Source organism: Colobus angolensis, unplaced genomic scaffold (genome assembly GCF_000951035.1).
Source record: "Colobus angolensis palliatus isolate OR3802 unplaced genomic scaffold, Cang.pa_1.0 Scaffold38, whole genome shotgun sequence".
NCBI classification, from domain to species: domain Eukaryota; kingdom Metazoa; phylum Chordata; class Mammalia; order Primates; family Cercopithecidae; genus Colobus; species Colobus angolensis.
The window spans coordinates 5,747,778-5,762,984 of record NW_012117154.1 but is presented as its reverse complement, the minus strand read 5'-3'; the positions used below and the strand labels follow the sequence as shown (position 1 = coordinate 5,762,984).

Here is a 15,207-nt window from a genome sequence, read left to right as displayed (position 1 = left end):
TCACACACACAGTCTCATATCCACACACAACTCCTTGGCTTTCCTGCCTCTTCCTATCCCACTGCCTCTCCATCCTGTCTGTGCAGGGAGGAGTTTTAAGCCCTGACTCTGGAGCCTGCCCCAGCACTCGGCACCAGAGTCCCTCCTGGGTGGACTCACAGCTCCCTTCCGATTCTGGGGTGCAGGCTGGTCCCTGGTTGAGAACTCAACCCTGTCCTGACCCCCCTTGCTGGGTTCCCCTCAGGTGTAGAGTCTTGCCTGGCCCTCCCCTGTAGAGGCCCATGTGACCTAAAGCCCCCTGCACCCTGGCGTGCATCCTGAGCCTGGCTCTCCTGGCCTTACGCTCTGCATGACGGTCCCGCACTCGCTCCAGCCGGCCTCCAGGAGCACGTGTGTGCCATTGCTGTGGCTCACGTTGCAGGAGGGGTGGCTCAGGTACAGCGAGGACTCGGGGATGGATTCCTGCTGCAGGAAGCGCTTCTGGATGGCGACAACCACCTTCTCGATCTCACAGAGCACCCTGACTGCTCCAGTCAGGTTCAGCCGCCGGGGCAGGCCTTGTGGGGTGGGGCTGGTGTCTTGAACAAAGGCAGCCTTGGTCCCTGCTGTGGTGAGAGGCCTCTCTGGGCTGGTGGCCCAGGTTTCGTTGCCATGAGAGTCACCTGCAAGGCACAAGGAGGAAAAGGCAAAGAGTGGCTCTGTGTTTGGGGTTGGCATGGAGGGGCAGGGGTAAGGAGCAGACTGGAGCTGCCCTGCACTCTGCAGCAGCCACACCTGGGAACCGCATGTTCCAGCCACAACTACAGGTGTGCGCACACACACATGCACACACACACATACACACATGTACGCACATGCTCACACATGCACACATGCACGTACACACATATGTGCACACATGCACATACACACATGCACACACATGCACGTGTTGCATATCTCCACCAGCTCAGGGAGCCAGGCTCACCATGGGCCCCCGAGGGCCAAGGACCGAGGGACCTGATGCCAGGGATGTGCCAAGCCAGTGGACACAGGGTGAGTCTTCTGCTCTCAGAGCCCTGAGTCTATTCTCTTAAGATGGGGTAATGATGCCTCCTCTTGAGGTCCTTGTGCCCAAATTTCCCACTCCAGCTCCCTTCTTGCCCCCAGAGCAGGTTCAGTTTCAATGCCTAGGAGAACAAGGGGGCCCGGAAATGTTTCCGATCCACCCACCCGTTCTCGGGGTGCTCCCTCCCTGGTCTATATGGAAGCAGACCCCAGACACAGCTCTGCAGGTGCCCTGCACCCTCCTTCAGCAGTGGCTCCGTCATCTGTGGGCCTGGTTTGTGCCTTCTTTTATCTCAGAGTGGGGCTTGCCCAGCCCCAGCACCCTGCAGCTCCACCCAGCTCACGCCTGTCTCCAGGCTGTAGTCCAAACCATTGCTGAGGCCTTCAGTTGGCTGCTGCCTCACCCGCCTCCCTGGGCAGCCTGCTTCCTGCTCTCTGCCACCCATCTCCTGCAGGTACCTGCTTGTGAGATCATGCCCGTCAGCAGCTCTGTTCTCACCACAGCACCCACCCACCATGCCCTGCCCTCCCCGCTGGGTGCCGTCTTAGCCATCCGTTAAGACCAGCTTCAAGACACCACTTCCAGGAAGCCCTCCCCAGCCACACTCACTGGACTGAAGCAACTTAGCCTCCTCTGTGCTTCCTGATTCTACCTCAAGCAGGACATGTTCTACAGCCCCCCGGATACTGCCCTCGCTGGTATAAACGTCCACCTCCCTTTACTTGATGCAGATTCCTGGATAGCAGTGGTCATCTTAGGGTCAGCGCTAAATCCACTAAGACCCCGTTTTATAGGAAAAGAGCTGGTTGGAAAGAGTGGCTGAGAGGAAACCTTCCCCTTGTGTCGCGTGTCCCACGGCTGCGTGTTTCACAAAACGGTCGCTCAGCATCTGCATGTTCACACCTCATGTGTGTGTGTATTTTCTCTTCATGGATATCAGAGCTAGCTCTCGGAGAGATAAGGCACTGCCCAGAAGCCTGGACACGTATGAAAGAATGGGAAGGAACGTGCACACGCATGTACACACATATACACATACATCACACACACACACGTGCACCCACATCACACACAGAAAACTTCCCCACGACACAGAAATATGACCTTATAGGGACAAGAAGCCCTTTGCACGTGAATGTCCTTTAAAAAAACTGATTATGAGCTAGTATTCCAGAAAAAGAAACTCCGACATCATTACCTTCGCAGGGTCTCTCAGAATATTCCACAGGGAAATCGGGGGCTCCTCTCTCACAGCTGCAAGTGAAAGACCCGAGGGTGTTTCGACAGGATGTCCCGGGCACACAGTCGTCCTCTTTCCTTTCACACTCATCATAATCTGCCAATATTTAGAAGACAAAACAGAAGAACATCCCTGGGGGCTTGCGGGCTCACAGAAGCCTCAGGGGAGAGGGCATCTCACAGACAAAGCTGGAAACTCCAGCCAGAGCAGACTGCGGTGAAGCTGGCCAGTTCTGGAGAGTACAGGAGGCTTCCTGCTGGGGGACTGGGAGTGGCTAGGGAGGTCTGCAGGGGCTGTTCTGGAAAGAGGAGTCTGGCCCAGAGCTGGGAGGGGGATCTGGGCAGAGGAGGGCCAACCCTTCAGTTCCCAAGAGTGACCAGGAGATGCACAGACCCTCAGACCCACCTCGGTCCAGCCCAAGGGACCCAGGCCGCAAGCCCAACCCTGGGCAGAAGGCCCTCAGGCCATTTGCCTTTCACCATGACGCTCGGTTGATTGACAGCAAAATAGGTTTACTGCAGAACATGGACAAGTACCAGAAAAGCATGACCAGGGGCACGTTGGCATGTGGACATATTTCCTTCCGGCCTTTCAAAATGCAGGCATGCTCTGAGAGCATAGCTTGCCTCTGCCACCACCTAGCTCCATGCAAATCCACAGACCTCGATTCTCATTATTGCACAACAGCCCAGGGCGGGGACACCTGGTAACTTAGCACCTTCTCTGTAACTGGATGATTGGGACTTCCAACTCTTTTGCTTTTAAAGTAACACTGAAGATGAACATCTTTGTACGTAAACTATGGTCCAAACTGAGATCAAATTGGGATATTTCAGAATCTGATATTTCAGAATCAAGGTGGATGGCCACTTTGAAAGCACTTGATTTATATCACCAAACTGGTTTCCAGGAAGCGTGAGCAAATCCTTCTGCCAACAGCAATCTGTGCAAGCACCTGCCTCACTACACTTTCACCAGTATTCATGTCAGCAGTAAAAAGACCTTTTTTTGCAATTCGATGGGCAACAAGTGCAACGCGTTTTAATGGGGATGTCTTGGGTTACCACATCTTTGTTAATCATTCATATTTCTTTTTTTATACCTTGTCTGTGTAGATCTTTTGTGCATTTATCCATCAGGTTCTTAATATTTATCATCTATTTGTATGATCTCTCTATATATTTGGGATACAACACTTCATCAAATTATTGAATTTTTTTTGTTTACTTTGCTTTAAAACGGTGCCTTTATTTTGATTTATCTCTGCATGTAGTCAGTATCTCATCCTTTTCCTCTGAAAATCGTATTTTCTTTGAGAAGTCCTTCTTATTCTAAAAATCAAAAAATTAACATTAATCTTTAATTTTTAAAAGGTCTTTGGTTTCTGATACATGTAACTATAAGCCTTTCATCATCTATTTTCAAGTATGATAGGAGAAAAGAACCTAAATTGTCTTTTTCTCCCTGCTTTTCTCGTTAATTATTTTTACTGGGATCTCCTTGGGAACTGTGCTTGGGAGAGCGTCTGGTTGCAGAGAGGGATGAGTCTGCCCTCAGCCCATGGAAACAAGCAGCAGGGGAGCAGTAGACCCCGAAAGAAAGCAGCACCCCTGGGGATCTGCAGGTTTACCTGAAGATGTTTTCAACACTTCAACCTTTACAAAATTATAATCACAAAAAGAGGGACAGAGAGGGTCCTGTCTATTTCACATTTTCATCTAATTCTGGGGGAAGAAGGACTACATGGGCACAACACAACATCTTTCAAAAGCGAAGGGTAGTGGCTAAGCTCTGGCTGCCTCTGGTTCCGGAACACGGGAGACGCTCAGGCCCAGCCTCTCATACCCTGTATGAAGGTGTCGCCTCTGATCACCTCCAGCAGAGGCGTGGTCTGGAAGGCGGTGAGGAATGCAGCTGACACCTCCTGGACATCCACATCTGCGATTATCAGCAAATGAAACTCCACCACGACGCTGCCATTGGTGACGCCGACGACTTCCATCCTGACCCCGCCGGCGTCCACGTGCTGACGCAGGGTGGCTGGCAGGGAGCCCCGCACCTGTGAGGAAAGAGGCCATGTGAGGAGGTTCCCATGCTGAGAGGAAACAGATGCCCGTCTTGAGGCGGTTCCTCCTGCCAGTCTGCCCAGCAGCAGAGCTGGCCCATAGCACAACGGTAAAAGCCACAGGTTGGTTCTGGGCCCCTTTCCTGTCTGCCATGTTTTCAAGCCCAGCACAAATGCCTGGGAGTGTCTGTGATATGAGAACAGCCCTTGTTTCCCCCCAAACCAGCAAACAGCTTCAGAAAGATGCCTGTGGGGTAAGTATGGGACTTGGGGCACAGGCAGAGACCCTACCTCATGGGGCTTAAAATTTGCTGGGGGCTCACAAGGGCTTCTGGAACCTAATACTCCTGGTTTGCAGCCACCGAGGGCAGGAGGCTGAGTGTGGGGTCATGGGGAGGGACACCACCTCCAATGCCTTCTCTGGAACAGCCCTTTTGCTGCTGACACTGCAGAACATGTCCCCTTTCATTCTCCCTCCCTGCCTGTCCCCAGACTCTTCCTGTAAGCATTTCCAACATCCCTATTAGGACAGGGGGTTCCTGCCCCAAATGCCCCACTTTCTACTCTGTCTCTTTGGATAGAGTCACACATCACACACTATATAATTCCACACTAACCCATCATGGTCAAAACACCTGAGGCAGGAGAATGGCGTGAACCCGGGAGGCAGAGTTTGCAGTGAGCAGAGATCGCTCCACTGCACTCCAGCCTGGGCGACAGAGTGAGACTCTGTCTCAAAACAAAACAAAACAAAACAAAACAAAAAGCACCCAGAAAGGCAAACAATCTTATAATGAGCTTCAGTCATCCTCAATGCAAACCTCCTATGGAAAGGCACCTCCAGCATTTGTCCTCACAGGTTCGGTGGCTCAGGGCCCGGGTCATGGACTCACTCCCCGGCTTCTGGGCCGCCAAGGTGAACAGATCCATCATCCCTCTCAGAGTCTGTGGACCCCAGGGAGACCGCAGCTGCCCTGGGTTGGCTCAGTAGATGACTGTTGTCGTGACCATCTTCACAATCAGATATTCCCTCTCTCTTTCTCTCAGAGGAATCTGTCATGGTCTTGGATTCATGTGACCTTTAGCCGCATTTCAAACCAACCTCTAAGCAAAGTTCCAGGCCCCTTGCTAGGAAGTGGTGAAGAGCCAGGGACCGAGATACACGGCAGACACCTCCTGGACATCCATGTCTGCGATTATCAGCAAGTGAAACCCCCGAAATTTCTCTTAACATCCTACTTCTGTGATTAAGTTGTGTAATTATTTGCTGTCCTGAAATTCTAGGCAAACAGAAAAACAACATCCCCAAAAACGGGCAAAGGAAGAAATGGTTCAAAGAGGAAAGATTAATCAAGAAACTTGGGAAGGAAATGGAGCTGCCTCGTTTGACCACTAGAGCCAGGTGGAAGGATTCGGTGTTTGTTGTTTAATATTGTGGCTACTATTTAACCTTATCAATGAAATCACATTATTAATCAACCCATATTATTAATCAAACCATCAACAATTCTTGAATGCACAAACCAGGAGCTGGGAACGAGCTAAGCCACTGAGGCCGGTCCTAAAGGCAGCTCTTCCCCTCTGTGGGTGAAGCGCTGGGGTTTGCGGTCCTGCTACAGTATTAGCACGACAGGCCACTAGGCGGCAATGTCACACCTCTCTGTGCTGAGCCTTAAACTCCCAGATTCAAGAAATCTACAATGTGAGATTCCACGCAAACAAAATCACTAGATTATGACAAGGGCACTCCCTCTACCTCAAAAAGTCCACAAGAAGGCACGCCACTAAATGGTAACAGACAGCGTCCCAGAGAATGCTGAGGGGATGGCAGGGAGGAATGCAGGAAAGAGCAGGAAAAGAACTTTCTTTGAGGCAGGGGCATTGCAGCACTATTTATAACAGACAGAAGCGGGAGCCGCCCAGTGCCCTCAGTGAATGAATGGATGAGCCTGCATGGGTTATGTCCCAGCCATAACAAGGAATGCAGTGCTGACGCATGCTGCCACGTGGATGAAATCCGAAAACCTCATTTTAACTGAAAGAAGCCAGACACAAAAAGTCACATATTGTACGATTCTATTTCTGTAAAATGTCCACAATGGGCAAATCCATAGAGATAAAAAGCAGATTAGTGATTACCAGCAGCGGGAGAAAGTGGTGAGAGAGAATGACTTCCCTTTTTTTTTTTTTTTTTTTGAGATGGGGTCTTGCTCTGTTGCCTAGGCTGGAGTGCAGTGGCACGATCTCAGCTCACTGCAACCTCTGCCTCCTGGTTTCAAGCGATTCTCCTGCCTCAGCCTCCTGAGTACCTGGGATTACAGGCACCCGCCACCACGCCTGGCTAATTTTTGTATTTTTAGTAGAGACAGGGTTTTACCATGTTGACCAGGCTGGTCTCAAACTCCTGACCTCAGGTGATCCATCCGTCTTAGCCTCCCAAAGTGCTGGGATTATAGGCGTGAGCCACCGTGCCCAGCTGGGAGTGGCTTCTAATGAAGTTTCTTTTTGGGTGATGAAAGTGTTCTGGAATTAGTGGTGATGGTTGCACAATTTTGCAAAATAGTCTAAACCACTGAATTGTACAGTTTAAAAGTGTAGATTTTGTGGTCTATGAAATAAATCTCATTTCTTGCAGGTTTAAAAAAAAAACATGGAGGGACTTTCTGCTTCATAGGTTCCACAACTGAGAAACAGATTTCACTGGACAGAAAAGCAAGTGAAATAAAGATGCAGCAGAGGAAGAGCTGTGCCTCCTGTCTGCCGACCGCGTCTTTGCCAGGGCAGATCCAGAGACACTCAGGGAGCCAGGCCAGAGCTTATAGTCCTGGCTTCCTTCAGAAATGAAGAGCTCATAGGACCTACAAGTCAAATTCCTAGTTGGATGAGACTAGAATTTTTTTTTTTTTTTACACAGGGTCTCACTCTGTTGTCCAGGCTGGAGTACAGTGGCATAATCTCAGCTTACTGCAACCTCTGCCTCCTGGGTTCAAGAGACTTTCCTGCCTTAGCCTCCTGAGTAGCTGAGATCACAAACATGAGCCACCATGACAGACTAATTTTTTGTATTTTTTTGGTGGAGATGAGGTTTTGCCATGTTGCCCAGGCTGGTCTCGAACTCCTGAGCTTGGGCAATCTGCCTGCCTCTGCCTCCCAAAGTGCTAGGATTATAGGCATGAACCACCGCACCTAACCTAGAATTCTATCAGCCTTCCACCCTTTCCCTCCTGAAAGGAATTAAGGGCTGATATCACCAACTCACCGTCCTGAAGAACAGTTCTAGGAAATCTTGATACTCCTGGCTGCTTGCGTTGCGAAAGGATTCTGCGTACCTGACATTTGCGATTCTGACCTTTCCAATGAGCTTCCGGGCCGCTGCAGGATGGAGGATAAGCACATTTGGAATGTATTAGATAACAAAGTAACATTTCAATATTAATAAGCATATTTTCATGTCCATGAAGAGCATCACACCAAGGCCGCCCTGTGTTCTAGAAAGAAGGAATAGTGCCAGGGCTCAGTGACACAGTCCATCAGATGCCAGAGGACACAGGACACAATGGGAGAACCTTCCAGAGGACGGAGCCAGCTCGGCCCCTGCAACTGTGTCCTCAACACACACACCCTTCCTTCCTTGCTGCCGTTACCCATGCTGGGGCGTTCAAACAATTTACCAGCAAGCTGGCATGACTTGAAGCATGTGGAAGCACCATTAAATAACTTTGCCAGGGCAACAGGTACAAACTGGGCTGTCCCAGGTATACCAGGACTTAGAGCCCTGGCCAGGCCTCTGCTCAGAGTCCACAGGGCCACAGGGTGCCCAGGGGTCTTGTTTAGAGCCAGCCCTTCTTCCCCTCCCAGCAGCCCCACCTCCCCTCGTCTATGGGCAGTCCCTGTTTTGGTATGATCTGTTCCATCTGAATCTTTTCCCTCCGTGGAGGGCTTCTAGGAGTATGTGGCACACAAATGTGGTCCAGGACTGTCACCACCCCATCCTGGCCCTGGCATGGCAGCCACCCCAGTGTTCAGTCAGTCCCTCACCAAAGATTTGTGAAGCAGCTGCCATGTGCCAGAGGCATTCTAGACAGTGAAGGAGAAAGACACAGCTCTCCCCTCAGGGGGCTTAGAGTCCATCTCCCCAGAGCTTCTCACTCAGGCTTAAGACAAACCACAGAGCCATTCTGCTATGCATTCCTGGGGGATCCCCAAACTCTCCATTCTTGAGATCATTTTTGTGGCTGCCCCTAAGGGCCTCTGGTTCAGTCTCCATGGCTGGCATGGGCAACCCAGTCTGAAAGCCATCAATAGCAGGACAGGTGCACAGGTGAGAGCAGGTATAAGCCTGCCCACATGTTCGGGTCCCCCATGCAGCCTGTCCCGTCCAAAGCAGCTGAGACCTTCAGTGGCCCAACTCTGGTTCTCAGACCCCAGGACCACCCTGCCTGACCGTCCAGCCAGCACTGATCTCCCTCTTCTCCAGCTGCTCATGAACTTGCACAGTTCACGTCATGCACTCCCTCTGTTCTCTAATTTCTCAGGCCATGGTTGATTAGTACTTTAAAGTACAGACATAGAAGTTCTCAGCTTCTATCACTGCATCCCAATAGGCCATCTCATGCCTCCTTCAAGGGGTGTGCGCCCCACCATGCAGACCCCTGCTATCAATGCTGCCCATGGTGTGAAAACCATCTTACACCTCCCTCAAGGGGTGCGCACCCTACTGTGCAGACCACTGCTACCAACACTTGGGAACCTGCCACGGTGTGAAAACCAGCCTGCAACATCAGACATGCCCTTGACTATCCAGGTAAGGTATACATAAGAAAATACCCAGGTGGTGATGCTTGGCCGGGTGCGGAGGCTCAAGCCTGTAATCCCAGCACTTTGGGAGGCCGAGACGGGCGGATCACGAGGTCAGGAGATCGAGACCATCCTGGCTAACACGGTGAAACCCCGTCTCTACTAAAAATACAAAAACTAGCCGGGCGAGGTGGCGGGCGCCTGTAGTGCCAGCTACTCCGGAGGCTGAGGCAGGAGAATGGCGTAAACCCAGGAGGCGGAGCTTGCAGTGAGCTGAGATCCGGCCACTGCACTCCAGTCTGGGCGACAGAGCGAGACTCCACCTCAAAAAAAAAAAAAAAAAAAAAGAAAGAAAATACCCAGATGGTGATGCTAATGAAAAGAAAAGAGGAATTTCATCCAAATATATGTCATGTTGTCACCACCCAGTTTGAACGCAGTGGAGTCTATGTTTGATTCATTATTGCTCAATTCTTTACTTTGTGGCCCCGGGCTCCAGCGGGCTGCTCACAGATCATCCGTGTGACTGCCAATTTTCAGTTGATGTCCTTCCTGAAAGCCAAGTCCTCTGAGACTGTTGAGATCAGAGGGAGTGGATGCAGCTCAACAGCTGAGTTGCTTCCCCAAGAGGACACAGGGGAGCCACACCCGCCGCCTCCCAGGCACAGTCTGCAGCACTCTGCCGCCGCCTCAGAGCCTGCGGGTTGCCTAATGCCTTTTCCTGAATAAGCCACCTCCTGCCTGGCCGTCGTTGCATGCCTGCTGAAGCCAGCCAGATGTCCCTAAGCTGAGAGGAACAATGACACCTAGCAGCCCACAAACTAATCCAGCTCTCTTAAGCCTTAACCCACAGAAAGTCTTTTTTATACTTTTTATTCCTCTCTTTGAAAACAAATGGGAGGCTGAGGCGGGCGGATCACGAGGTCAGGAGATCGAGACCATCCTGGCTAACACAGTGAAACCCCGTCTCTACTAAAAATACAAAAAAATTAGCCGGGCGTGGTGGCGGGCGCCTGTAGTCCCAGCTACTCAGGAGGCTGAGGCAGGAGAATGGCGTGAACCTGGAAGGCAGAGCCTGCAGTGAGCTGAGATCCAGCCACTGCACTCCAGCCTGGGCAACAGAGCGAGACTTCGTCTCAAAAAAAACCAAAAAACAAACAAACAAAACCCAAATGGAAGCCTATTACCTGTCCTCACTTTCAGATGAGCTCTGGCACCTTCTTTCCCACATGCTTTGGCCACGATCTCAACCAGGTGCAAGACCCCAGGCTCCAGCCCCGACAGTGTCACACTCATGTTCCAGGTCTCTAGGACCACGGTGGGGCTCCATGCGGAAGTCAGAGTGAGCTGGAAGGCAGCGTCCAAAGCAAGACCTGCCTCCCATGCCAGGTGGAAGCTTGTGCTGGTCACATTGGAGACCGTGATCCTCCCAATGGAGACGGGAACTGGGAAGTGGAATAGAAACACCAAAATTAAAAATCAGGCCATTTCTAGGAGAAAAGAAGCCTCGCCCAATGCCAGAAATCAAATTCATCACCATGGGGCCATGAGCGATTTGCAGGTGATGGCCGCCAAGGTGATGGGTGAGTAGGATCCTGTACAAACCTCCCAAGCCCGGGCTTCCTGGGCCTGCATCCTTGCCCCTCCTCAGGATGATAGCAAGTGGCTTCTGGTTTGGTTTTGTTTCAGCAAATGGCTCATATACATCCCTGAGGCCCCGGACTCCCCAGAATGAAGGCCTCTTGAGCAGGTTCTTGGTGGTGCCTCAGATGGACCATCTACTCTTGACCCCTGGGTGGATTTACCCAGGATCCAACTCGGGGTCGATATTGGTGACAATGCTGGCTAGAGAACCATTCTTACAGGAAGACCTCACGTCCCTCAGTAATACTGACTTACATGGGCTTAAGAGTTTAGTCTTAGAGCCTGCTTAGCAGAGGAAATGCATTGAGGAAGATCACATTTAACAGTTCATTAGCATGAAATCCAGAGGCAGACTAGCTCTGCAAGCTCACAGGGCTGTCATGGCCGAGACCCAATTCCTGCACAGAGCTGCTGTGACTCTCCTGAGATGTCACCTGGGGGCTTGGTGATGGCTCAATCTTCCACAGGTAACATGGAACTGCTGGGGCTACGGTATGACTAGAGGTGCAGAACAGCTGAGGGGTACAGGAACCCTGGATGTGTAGAGCAGATGGGGGTACAGAACACTTAGGGGGTAAAAAACAACTGAGGGTGTAGAACAGCTGACAATGCAGAGCATCTGTGGAGGTTCAACATCTGGGGTGAAGAGCAGCTGGGGAAGTACGGAACTGTGGGTGTAGAACAGCTGAGGGAGCACAAAGCAGCTGGGAAAGTGCAGAACACCTACGGAGGTGCAGAAGAGCTGGGGAGATATAGAAGAGTTGGGGAGCTGTAGAATCTCTGGGGCGTATAGAACAGCTGGGCAGATACAGAGCAGCTGGGGAGACACAGAACAGCTGGGGAGATGCAGAATCTCTGGGGCATATACAACAACTGGGCAGATGCAGAACAGCAGGGAACATACAGAACAGCTGGGGAGATGCAGAATCTCTGAGACATATAGAACAGCTGGGCAGATACAGAACAGCTGGGGAGATGCAGAATCTGAGGCATATAGAACAGCTGGGCAGATACAGAACAGCTGGGGAGATGCAGAATCTCTGGGGCGTATAGAACAGCTGGGCAGATACAGAACAGCTGGGGAGACAGAACCACTGAGGAAGTGTAGAACAGCTGGGAGTACAGAAGAGCCGGGCGTGCAGAAAAGCTGGGATGCAGCACACCTCGGTGTGCAGAGCAGCTGCAGGGCTGCAGAATGCTTGGCAGGATGACGGAACAACGGAGGGGTGCAGAACAGCTATGGGAGGGCAGCATTACTGGGGGGTGCAGAGTTGTTGTGGGGGTGTCATCACACTGATTGGGGCTGGGGCAGGCGGGGGCACAGCTCTGCTAGGAGGCAGGACAGCGGGGGTGGTCAATGCCTCAGGGGATGGCTCCAGTACCTAATGCGACAAGTAAGCCCCAGTGCCTGCTCCTGAAGGCAGACCTCTGCCCCAGTGGCTGCAGACAGGGAGCCCTATGACGTGGGGAAGAGAGGGCTGGGACAGGCAAGGGGACCAAGCTGTCTTCCTAACTCAACCAGAAACCAGCTGCTGGGCGCCTCCGTTTCCTCACGCACAAGATGAGGATGCTGCCTGAGCACTGCTAGCAGCCTGCGACCACGGCTGCGGGAGCTTTGCCACCAGAGGCTCACACAGGCTATGGGTCCTATTAGTCCTATAGTCCCCATGCACCATTCGAGGAACTCACCACAGGCGGGGGTCTTCAGAGGCGTGAGGGTGGGGGTCGACGGCAGGTCTACGGAACCGGAGGGTCCACTGTCCTCATTTTGCAGCCACGTGGGATTCAGAAGTGTTTCCCATGTGGAACCGGTGGCATGCCACATGACGTGGCCGGTGGGGTCCTCAGTGGGGGAAGGCCAGGAGGGTGGCTCCATGGTGGAGTTTCCCAGTAGCTGTCCAGGGAGGGCCAGTGGGCCATCTGTGGCCCCAGGAGTGAAGCTGTGGGTTGACCCAGGAGCCTTTGGGGAGGAGGTGGTGCCTATCACCCCAATAGTGTTCGTATGACCGGGGCTCACCTGGCTGGGGCTCGCCTGGCTGGTGCTCGCCTGGCTGGTGCTCGCCTGGCTGATGCTCCCCTGGCTGGGGCTCCCCTGGCTGGTGCTCTCCTGGCTGGGGCTCACCTGTCTGAGGCTCCCCTGGCTGGGGTTCACCTCGCTGGGGCTCCCCTGGTCCATCCCCAGACCCAGGGCAGTGCTGGGTGCCTCCTGCTCCTCGCCTTTTCCTGTGCCGTTCCTGTCATACCCGACCACACTGCTGCCCCCTCTCCTGGACGGGGGCCCTGGGGCCCAGTCCTGGCCTGCTGCCGGGGTGCCCTGAGGGTGCCCAGGGCTGGGTGACAAGTTCTCTAGGCCGAGGGCTGCTGTTCCCGTGCCAAGAGCTGGGGCCGTTACCCCTGTCGCCGCAGATAGCCCATTGTCCGTGGGGCTCACCAGGTCACCTGCCAAGAAACATCCACTGTCAGAGCCTGCTGGATCCCACCCATGACTAAGAGCCCTCCCAGGAGGGCAGCACGGCCGTCCAGCAGGACTGCTCTGCATCCCCGCGTGGACCTGGCCAGGGATGCAGGCGGCTTCAGCCAGCATTCGGGAGAGTTTAATGGGCTCATATTTGCAGGCTCCCCGGGAATCTCCAAAGGCAAGTCACGCCTCTCTACTGGATAAATGAAGAGACTGAAGCTGAGGGTGAGGGATCCACCCGGGGGGCTACAAAACCCGGACTTGAATGCAGGGCTTGGTTCTCACAGGCCTCGGATTAATCCATCAGGACTCTGGGAAAATGGGACAACTTCCCCCAGATTTGTGCTCAGTGTGGGACTTGGTGCTGGATGCTGTCATCGACTTGCAGGACATCAGGCAAATAAGAAAAACAGGAGAAGACAGGCTGTGGGTGTTAGGAAGCAGAGCAGCACTCGCAGTGTCTGAGGAACATTCTCCCCAGAGAACAGGTGTCGGCTGCTCCTTCCAGCTAGAAAGGCCTCAGCGGGGGCTGGCAAGCCGGTGGCTGGACACCTCTGCCATGCCTGCATCCGGGCCAACATGGCTCATCAGTCACTGCCTTTTAGGTCCCCACGTGGCCTCCTCCTGTTGCTCAGCTCAGCACCCCAGGTATCCCCAACCCTCTCATCAGAACTGGCCCACAATAAAGACTGGGGGCTGATACAGCAGGACGAGAGCTCAGCGGCCCCCATCGAGCCCCTCTCCAGCTTCTCTGGGCTTCCACCCCTTCTTGGGCTCCAGGCCACCTAGGGAGGAATCCCTTGCCCCGGGCTGCATCCTGACTTCTGTGGACCCAAGGAACTTGGCCTTCATGGACCCCTGCACCCCTCCACTTAAAAATCTATCAAAACTTACATTTTATAATGACATCTGGATAGCGACGAGTGTAATCCAGGCTAGATTCATTGTTTTATGTATATTTACTATCCTTCTATTAATTTCTTTCTTCTGATTTTAAAAGAAATTGAAATGAAAACATTTCTGTAGGTCCCTAACATTACCATAGGTCCTCAGCGCTGTGCCGATGGAGAATTGGACCTTGCCCCACTCCCAGATTCTCGGGCAGGGGGCCTCCCCAGAGTTGGCAGGGGTGTCGACACGTACCCTCACAGGCCCGGCCTGCACGGGAAGGGGTGGCGTCCCTGGTGGTGCGGCACTGGCAGGTGTAGGAGCCCTCCAGGTTAATGCACCAGGCAGCCGGCGAGCAATCATGCTCTGCGCTGTCCACACACTCGTCCCAGTCTGCCAGGGGTAGACACAAGACAAAACCCATGAGAAAATGGCCAGAGAGTGATCAGAAGACAGACCCATGCTGGAAGGAGTCCTTCCTAGCCATCTTTGCAGTGAATGGCCGGGAGCAGGGGCACTTTTGGGGCAGAGGTGGAGCATTCGTCCAACACTCTCATGACAAGCTTATGGCCTGCCCGTGCCCACCTTCACATCGGTTGGCTTATTTGGGGGCAAAGATTAGGAAATATTGGTTCCTTTGGATGATATTAGCACCCACAGGTGTGCATCTAACCCTCTCTTCTTTATTCTCTGTTTCCACACCCCAAAAGTTGAAATGCTTTCTCCTCTCTCTTTGATGTGCCAACATTCTCCAATACTTAGTGTCTCAACCAAGACATAGAAAAGTAACTGAGCCAGGGGTGGGGTCCAGCTGAGTATAACATGAACTTCCCATGCCGGGGGTGGGGTCCAGCTGAGCATAACATGAGCTTTCCACGCCAGGGGTGGGGTCCGCCTGAGTATAACATGAGCTTTCCACGCCAGGGGTGGGGGTCCGCCTGAGTATAACATGAACTTCCCACACCGGGGGTGGGGGTCCAGCTGAGTATAACATGAACTTCCCACACCGGGGGTGGGGTCCGCCTGAGTATAACATGAACTTTCCACGTCGGGGGTGGGGTCCAGCT

General features: G+C 52.8%; 1 protein-coding gene across 2 annotated transcripts in view; it reads right to left on the bottom strand.

Annotated features, from left to right (window-relative positions):
- Positions 1-15,207, bottom strand: part of UMODL1 (uromodulin-like 1) — a 65,603-nt gene that overhangs the window by 18,856 nt on the left and 31,540 nt on the right. Inside the window, exons 10-17 of one of the 2 annotated variants that reach the window (XM_011954075.1) lie at positions 14,396-14,533; positions 12,998-13,233; positions 12,484-12,688; positions 10,338-10,595; positions 7,613-7,725; positions 4,134-4,347; positions 2,247-2,384; positions 343-662 (exon numbers count right to left, since the gene is read on the bottom strand). In XM_011954075.1, the coding sequence (XP_011809465.1) occupies positions 343-662; positions 2,247-2,384; positions 4,134-4,347; positions 7,613-7,725; positions 10,338-10,595; positions 12,484-12,688; positions 12,998-13,233; positions 14,396-14,533 (1,622 nt within the window). Of the gene's footprint in view, positions 1-342; positions 663-2,246; positions 2,385-4,133; positions 4,348-7,612; positions 7,726-10,337; positions 10,596-12,483; positions 13,234-14,395; positions 14,534-15,207 lie in introns of both variants that reach the window. The other variant, XM_011954074.1, reaches the window with a different exon arrangement.